Source organism: Pimephales promelas, chromosome 8 (genome assembly GCF_988280905.1).
Source record: "Pimephales promelas chromosome 8, fPimPro1.hap1.1, whole genome shotgun sequence".
NCBI lineage: Eukaryota > Metazoa > Chordata > Actinopteri > Cypriniformes > Leuciscidae > Pimephales > Pimephales promelas.
The window spans coordinates 38,941,392-38,951,179 of record NC_142776.1 but is presented as its reverse complement, the minus strand read 5'-3'; the positions used below and the strand labels follow the sequence as shown (position 1 = coordinate 38,951,179).

The following is a 9,788-nucleotide window of genomic DNA, read 5'->3' as shown; positions in this document are numbered from 1 at the left end:
CCTGGATTGCGTCATATGTCCCGTTCAGTGGTTTAGGGTTAGGGTTACAGTGTTGCGGGTCACTGGGGCAGAGGTGAGGCTTTGGACTGCGGCTCGACGTGGCACTGTAACTTGTAAGTGTCGTGTGTTTATTTGTTCGCGCTAATGATTAACCCCAGCAGGGCTATATATATAGCAATGCTTCAGTGTGTGTGTGTGTGTGTGTGTGTGTGTGTGTCGCTAACCTCCACCGTCCTCCCTCCCCTCGAGCGCGTGCACACGTGTGACAGACACCGTCATTGGTGCGTCCCTTAAACGTGTCACAACTTTTGATGGATTAGCCCACTTCTGAGAGCTGACTCTCTGCGGCCACTCACTAGCGCTCACTCTCTCCAAACCAGTCCCGGTGAAACGAGCAAAGCAAAACTTTGCATCATGCTCTCAGAGTCGTTCTCGTGGTCCGCGTTCACGGTGCTGTCCACGCTGGTGGTGCTGAGCGCGCTCACGGTGACTGGCACGAGCACGGCCACCACCGTGTGCCCGACGTGCGGCATACCAGCGATGGAGAAGGACGCGGAGGAACGATACCTGGTCGAGATCGCGAAACAACAGATTCTGAACAAGCTTCACCTGCGGGAGAGGCCGAATATCACGCATGCGGTGCCGCGCGCCGCGCTCATGACCGCGCTCCGGAAACTGCACGCGGGGCGCGTGAGACAAGACGGGACCCTGGAGCTGGACAATAACTTACCGAACTCGCTCACGAATAACCAGGCATACGAGATAGTGAGCTTCGCTGATGTCGGTGAGTAGCCCAAAACTCTTAAAATGTTCATTGCACAGTAAAAAAAAAATACACAAATGTTGGTTTAACTTTAAAAAGTAAGTAGCCTCACATTTTTGAGTTCATAAGTTAAAGCAAGAAAGGAGATTTTATTCAACAGAAACTCTAAATATTATTTTATCTGAACCACGTGAATTATCTAAGTTGATTTGAAAAAAGAAAAAAAGGTGTGAAAAAAATCATAAAAAATATATATATATATTTTTTTTACAATGTAGACACTTTCCTAAAATGTATTTGCCATAATTGTTCAGTTCACAATTGTCCACTTGTTAAAAAAAAAAGTTCATTGAGTTCATTGAAAATAAAAATTAATTTCATGATTTATTATCATAACTTTTATCTTTTGTCAAATCAGCTTGGATAATTATTTTGGATCAGATAACTTAATATTTTGAGTTTATGTTGAATAAATCAACATCATTGAACTAACTCAAATTTTTATTTTCACTGAACTCAAAATCTTAAGGCAACCAGGTAACCTACTTTTTAAGCTAAACCAACATGAACGCAAATACATTTGAAGAATGTTTCTACTGTAAAAGAAATGTTTTTTTTATTCAACAGAAACTCAAAATATTACGTTATTTGAACTACATTAATAATTTAAGTTGATTTGACAAACGAAAAAAGTTGTGAAAACAAATAATGAAAATGTTGGTTAGTGCCTTACAATTTTCAGAGTTCAGTGAAAATAGAAATTGGAGTTAACTTAATACGATGAAGTATGTTGGTTTAATACATAGAAACTCAACATATTATGTTATCTGAACCAAAATAATTATCCAAATTGATTTGACAAAAGATAAAAAGTTGTGATAACAAATCATGAAAATATTTTTTTACACTGGAGAGGCAAAGTTATGAACAAACCTATAAAAACATTAGCTATTCTTTTTCTTCTTGGATGTTAATCTCACATTCCCTACAAGTCACTGCTTGTTTCTGAATGTTTAAAGAACACTCTAAATTATACAATGGGATGTTTTCTTAAAGTTCACAATCAACATATTTAAAACATTTGCGGAACTTAATTATAAAACATTCTTGGAAATATTGGGTTATTGTGCCTTCATAAATGTATGCTCATAAAATGCATAAAAAGTTATATACTTACAAACTCAGGGATACAGGAATATTATAGGCTAGTTAATTGAAATAAAAATAAAAAATGCAATAAAATGAGACAAAAAAGCCCAAGGCAACAGTTCTCATTTTTATTTAAAATAATAAAATAAAATAATAAAATATAGACATTAGTGCTGGGAAACGATTAATTGCATCCAAAATAAAAGTTTATGTTTACATAATATATGTGTGTGAACTGTGTATAATTATGTACACACATGCATGAATATCTTTTATATATATAAAATATAGGGCTGTGCAAAAATTAATTGCGATTAATCGCATCCAAAATAAAAGTCTGTGTTTACGTAATATATTTGTGTGTGCTGTATATAATTATTTTGTATATATAAATACCCACACATGCATGTATATATTTAAGAAAATGTGTTAATCATATATAAAATATTTATATTTATATAATTTAGATTATATGTATATATACAGAATTTAAGCGCAAATAATTCTTAAATATATACATGCATGCATATGTATTTAAATATACAAAATAATTATATACAGCACACACAAATATATTATGTTAACACAGACTTTTATTTTGGATGCGATTAATCGCAATTAATTTTTGCACAGCCCTAATAAAATATTTATATTTACAGTATATCCATGCAAATATTTCTTAATTATATACATGCATAAATAACAGCTTATTTTAACTCCCGATGTCATTCGCTTCCAAAGAAAAAATCCATATCACTTGGATTTATTATCATAATCTTATTATCATAATTTACGGTGTGATTTCTCTCCAGATGACGAGGTTTCGCCGGGTTTGGACACCAGTCTGTCGTTCCAGTTCCTGCAGGAGAAAGGCCACAGTGTTCAAGTTCTCCAGTCGTCGCTGTGGCTCTACGTTCGTCCGGCGGACGCCCCTCGTCCAGGTGAGCGCGTGAACGCTGAGATCTACCTGTCGGGCGCTAACAATCGCACACTGCTAATCCAAAGGAGCGTTGAGGTCTCGCGGGGCGGCTGGCACACGTTCCCCGTCACCGCTGCCCTACAAGCCTTTCTGGATGGAGGCCAGCGTCGCCTCAAACTCCAGGTCCACTGCGAAGACGGAGAGCGAAACCTGTGTGTCCGCGACGCTTCCGGCGAACACCAGCCGTTCCTCGTAGCGCAGGTGCGTTTGCGCGAAGACGCCTCGACTCACGCGCTGAGCAAACGCTCGCTACGCTGCGGAGACGACGTGAGCGTGTGCTGCAAGAAAGACTTGTACATTAAGTTTCGTGACATACAGTGGCAGGACTGGATCATAGCGCCCGAGGGATACCACATGAACTACTGTATGGGACAGTGTCCTCAACATCTCTCGGGGTCGCCCGGCATAGCCTCCTCGTTTCACGCCACCGTCTTCAGTCAGCTAAAGGCTAACGGGATCCAGACCGCCGTGTCGTCCTGCTGCGTCCCCATCCAGAGGCGCCCGCTCTCAATGGTTTACTTCAACTCGCAGCACACCATCGTGAAGACCGACGTCCCGGACATGATCGTGGAGTCCTGCGGGTGCACATAAACAATCAACGCTAGCAGACAGTGCTCTTATTGAACACCTTCTAATCAAGGCTTTCTGTCTGAGCATTATGGGTTTTTATCATAGACTGTAAAGAATACGGACATGTGGTTCTGAAGAGCATTTTCGAAGCCCAAAGTGGGCGGAGCCAACCGTCGCCATCTTGGAAAATGGGCAAAAAGGCGAATTAGCTAACGGACAATCCACCTGTCACTCAAGTGGCCACGCCCTTAATTATGCAGAACTTTAAGGCTTCGTATCATTTAAATGGATGAGTTATAAAAAAATTCATTCCTCACAGTCGTCATGAAGAGAAAAGATTGCTATATAGACTAAAAACATTTTTATATATATATATAGAACAAACACTAGCAGTGCTCTTATTCATCTGCTGCTGGAACACCTGATCAAGGCTTTCTGTCTAAGCATTATGGGTTTTTATAGATGTTCAAATACTCAGGGAAGCACAATGGCACGGTTAGCCCACATGACAGATTCAGGTGTGAAGGTCGGAGGTCTGAAAGCGGCTCAAGAGACAATTACTGGAGGAGCAAAATGACTCGAGTCAGAATGAAGTGCTTAAAACAAGGGAGAAAATGGCCAGTGGGGGTCTTGTTTTTCCTTGAATTAAGTTTATTTTTCCGCCACAGAATACAAAATAAAAAAGGTATTTGCAACTTTTTATCTCACAATTGCGTGAAATTCTGACTTTATATCATGCAATTGTGACTATATATCACGCAATTGCAACTTTATATTACGCAATTGTGACTATATATCACGCAATTGCAATTTTATATTACGCAATTGTGACTATATATCACGCAATTGCAACTGTATATCATGCAATTGTGACTATATATCACGCAATTGCAACTGTATATCATGCAATTGTGACTATATATCACGCAATTGCAACTTTATATTACGCAATTGTGACTATATATCACGCAATTGCAACTTTATATTACGCAATTGTGACTATATATCACGCAATTGCAACTTTATATTACGCAATTGTGACTATATATCACGCAATTGCAACTTTATATTATGCAATTGTGACTATATATCACGCAATTGCAATTTTATATTACGCAATTGTGACTATATATCACGCAATTGCAACTTTATATTACGCAATTATGACTATATGTCACACAACTGCAACTATATCACACAATTGTGACTATATATCACGCAATCGCGACTTTATATCACGCAATTGTGACTATATATCACACAATTGCAACTATATCACACAATTATGGCTGTATATCATGCAATTGCAACTTTATATCACGCAATCGCGACTTTATATCACGCAATTGTGACTATATATTACGCAATTGCAACTTTATATCACGCAATTGCACCTATATCACACAATTGTGACTATATATCATCCAACCGCGACTTTATATCATGCAATTATGACTATATATCATACAATTGCAACAATATCACGCAATTATGACTCTATATCATGCAATTGCAACTTTATATCACGCAATTGTGACTTTACATCACGCAATTGTGACTTTATATCATATCTCGCAATTGCGACTATATATCATTTCTGATGATAAAAAGTTGCAATTATCTTTTAAAATGTTTTATTCTGTGGCGGAAACAAGTTTTCATAGTTCTCAATTCATTTAGAAACAAGACTTCCCCAGTTTTAACAATGTTTAGATCTTTGTAACGGAAAACAATGCAAAAATACTGAGAAAGAACATCTTTTTCTTGGCAGTCTCTGACGAATGTTTCTCTCGTGATAGATTACTTCAGACCAGTTACGCCAAAGTCAAACGCAACTACATATGTGTAGTACTGGCTTTTCTTTTCAAGCTGTTTAAACAGATACTCTTTCTTTTATTTGTAATATTACTTCTAATGATATGTTTTATTTATATTGCACCTTTGCAAAAGCAGTACAATTAATGTACGATAATTTACAAACAGTTCAATAATCTACATTGTACATGTTACAAGTGTCAGGTTTTGGTGTGTATTTAGTTTGAAGCACTTCCTAGGGATGCATATATCAGTGTGTGTGTGTGTGTGTGTGTGTGTGTGTGATATATCAGTGTGTGCATCGGACCGGTTTGAGCTCATAACGTTCTGCAACTGCACTTTATACGTTATTTTTGCATATTAGTACGAATGAAAGCCGATCTACATGTGCTTTGTTTATTTTTGCTTTGACAAAAGTAATACTGTAACTTGTTGCACAATATTAAAGCTATTCATTTAGCTTTTTGTAAGAGCTGTAACTCTATGAGATTAATTTATATAATTTTTATAAAAAAGGGATATTTTCTTATGAGAGCTTGGAAATCTATACTGTATTGTACGTTGTAATTTTTGCTGAATGTGTGTGATTTTGAAATAAATATTTTACCTATACTTCATGCCTAGTTTAATGAAAAACTCAAAGTAAATAAAGATTTGAATTAAGGACAAAGGTCACATCGAACATCATTAGACTAAACAAACCCCTGATGTTTGACATGTTCTTCTGTATCGCTTCCAGAAACGATATCCAAAAGCAAATCCAGAACGATATTACAATATTTCACGGTCATACAGTCTCTTATCGCCTGACAAGTAATTGATCACGACTCTTGGGAAAAAGAAGGATTTCTAAGAAGTCAATCAATAATGTCTAAAAGGCAAAGAGCGTGTTTGCATGGGCAAATAAATGAAGTGGTCTTTATAGATGGCTATATTTGACGAGTAAACAACAGTGAAATATTTCTGGCATGAATTCAATCTACCATAGAAAGGCACAGAGAGGGTTGTTCATCATAAAGACATGGATTTGTTTGCTTTCGCTGCAAATATGACATATAAATATATACATAAACTCACCAAACACCGACTACTGCTGTCAAAGAGCATCTGAAAGTCCCAGAGCAAGCTGGAAATAATCAAAGTTTGAGGATTTCTAAACAAATACAGGTGAAACTGGAGAAATGAGAATATGGTGCAAAAGTTCAGTCATTTAAAAGGTGAAACTAATATATTAAATAGACTCATTGCATGCAAAGTGAGATATTTACAGCTTATGAAAACCCCAAATTCAAAATTAGAATATTGTGAAAAGGTTTTCATATCTGTAAGTTTCTGAAAAATCAGGGTTTGTTCCAGTGATGCTGTTATTAAAGTGCAGCAAATCCAGAGACGTTCTCACATGTTGTTCATTGTTATATTACATTTTTGTTCATCTGCTTACACACATTACCAACACTTTACACAACTGCACACACAGAATGCCGCACATCTCTGGCTAAACGAAGCACTGCATTCAAAACATCACAAACATCTCAAAAGCAAACATTTGTCTTACGTTGCAAAACACCTTTGCCATAATAATACAGTTTTTTTCGATTGCTAAACGACAGAGACACAACTGGAGCTAAATGTGCAAAACTCTAACTCCAGTCTGCACTACCAACAGTCACCTGAGATACACTCTCAGAAAAAAGGTACAAAAGCTGTCACTGGGGCTGCACCTTTCCAAAAGGTACACTTTTGTACCCAAAGGCTGCATATTGGTACCTTAGTGGTACATATTAGCACCTAAAATGTACATATTAGTACCTAAATGTACATATTAAGACCTAAATGTACATATTAGTACCTAAAATGTACATATTAGCTCCTGAAATGTACATATTAGCTCATGAAATGGACATATTAGCACCTAAAATGGACATATTAGTACCTAAAATGTACATATTAGCTCCTGAAATGGACATATTAGCACCTAAAATGTACATATTAGCACCTAAAAGGGACATATTAGCACCTAAAATGTACATATTAGTACCTAAGTGTACATATTAGTACCTAATGTACATATTAAGACCTAAATGTACATATTAGCACCTAAATTGTACATATTAGGACCTAAAATGGACATATTAGCTCCTGAAATGTACATATTAGTACCTAAATGTACATATTAGCACCTAAAATGGACATATTAATACCTAAAATGTACATATTAGTACCTAAGTGTACATTTTAGTACCTAAATGTACATATTAAGACCTAAATGTACATATTAGCACCTAAAATGTACATATTAGGACCTAAAATGGACATATTAGCTCCTGAAATGGACATATTAGCACCTAAAATGGACATATTAGTACCTAAAATGTACATATTAGTACCTAAATGTACATATTAAGACCTAAATGTACATATTAGCACCTAAAATGTACATATTAGCACCTAAAATGTACATATTAGCTCCTGAAATGTACATATTAGTACCTAAATGTACATATTAGCACCTAAAATGGACATATTAGCTCCTGAAATGCACATATTAGCACCTAAATGTACATATTAGCACCTAAAATGGACATATTAGCTCCTGAAATGCACATATTAGTACCTAAATGTACATATTAGCACCTAAAATGTACATATTAGCACCTAAAATGTACATATTAGCACCTAAAATGGACATATTAATACCTAAAATGTACATATTAAGACCTAAATGTACATATTAGCACCTAAATGTACATATTAGCACCTAAAATGTACATATTAGCACCTAAAATGGACATATTAATACCTAAAATGTACATATTAAGACCTAAATGTACATATTAGCACCTAAAATGGACATATTGGCTCCTGAAATGTACATATTAGCACCTAAAATGGACATATTGGCTCCTGAAATGTACATATTAGCACCTAAAATGGACATATTAGTACCTAAATGTACATATTAAGACCTAAATGTACATATTAGCACCTAAAATGTACATATTAACACTTAAAATGTACATATTAGCACCTAAACTGGACAAAAGTTTACCTTTTGAAAAGGTACAGCCTCAGTGACAGCTTTTGTACCTTTTTTTCTGAGAGTGTAGACACTTCACATCACCTGCAAAACTCACTCCAGCAACACAACTCTTACAGTAAGACACGCTCAAAACAGTGTCATGCAGCCAAACACACCCCTCACTGAGATAACACACACACACACACACTCAGAACACACTGAGAGGAAAAACACTCGCATCAAACACCAATACAGAAAATACAAACTCTTCATCTTTACACTTTCAACAATTTAAAAGACTTTTTTCTTAAAAAAAGAGTGACATTCACATGATTTGTTTACATTTTTAGAACATTACAATTATTTAAGGAAAATGAAAATGAGCAGTTTGCTTCAATAGTCTGCAGTCATTTACAGAATTACAGTAACAAAAGGTAGAAACTAAAAGTACAAAAGAAATAACTGAGGGGCTGATCCTCCTCTCTCTATCAGGACACCGGTGTCGGACGCCCAGCTGAAGTGTGTGTGTGTGTGTGTGTGTGTGAGGCTCTGATGAATTACTCTGGCATTTGGAAAATGAACTCAACAGACTTGCTGTTAGATGTGTGTGTGTTACAAAGAGAATTGTGTTGTGGTTTGCAAAATGTGTTTTATGAAATTGAAAACTGAGTCATTAGTCAATGGTTTTGCACATTTGGTGTGTGTTTCTGGTGTTGAGTGTCAGGTTTCAGAAATGATGGGACAAGTCAGGATTTTGTGTGTTAATGTAATTGATAATGCGAAACTGCAACGATCTCAGACTTTTGGACCGAACGAGAGACAGAACCGGCGAAAGAGAACGATAAACTCTCTGGCAGTCCGTCCGCGTGTGTACAGAAGAGTTGCAGTTTGTCCCTGACTCATGTGCAACTGGTGTGTGTGTGTGTGTGTCCCTGACTGCAGCGCGTGCTCATGTGCAACTGGGTCTCGATCGCCTGTTTGCTCTGATTTCAGCTGCTCAAACACATATTAAACACCTACAAAATGCAAATAAAAGCATCCTAACGGAGCAACGCCTTCATATCAGGATATTATAATTCAGTTATTATTGTTATTTGCTCATGAATCAACCTCAAACACACACTGACTGTATGCTGTCTTCACAATAAACCATCCAGTTTGTATTAAAGGGCTTCTGGAACAAGAACAAATGTAGGACAGGGCTTGTGTGTGTGTGTGTGTGTGTGGTTTAGGAGTAGGGTTAGTGTAAGGGGACAGAATATACAGTTTGTACTGTATAAATGCCATTACGTCTATGGCAAATGTGTGTGTGTGTGTTTTTATAATTGAGTTATTGTGAACAATCTCAGGAAGCATCTGCTATGTGTGTTTAATTCATAGACATTTACGTTTCCGGTGAAACCTTCTGACTCACTGATACACTGACATACTAACCCACAGACCCACTGAATTACACTAATCCTGCGTCCATAAACACACACACACACACACAC

At 36.7% G+C, this 9,788-nt stretch overlaps 1 protein-coding gene across 1 annotated transcript; it reads left to right on the top strand.

Moving 5' to 3' along the window:
- The first annotated feature begins 223 nt into the window (after positions 1-223).
- On the top strand, positions 224-5,888 carry LOC120464666 (inhibin beta B chain). Its single transcript, XM_039654162.2, has 2 exons — positions 224-784; positions 2,725-5,888. The coding sequence occupies exons 1-2, from the start codon at positions 415-417 to the stop codon at positions 3,480-3,482; spliced, it is 1,128 nt and encodes a 375-aa protein (XP_039510096.2). The 5' UTR covers positions 224-414; the 3' UTR covers positions 3,483-5,888.
- Positions 5,889-9,788: the final 3,900 nt, after the last annotated feature.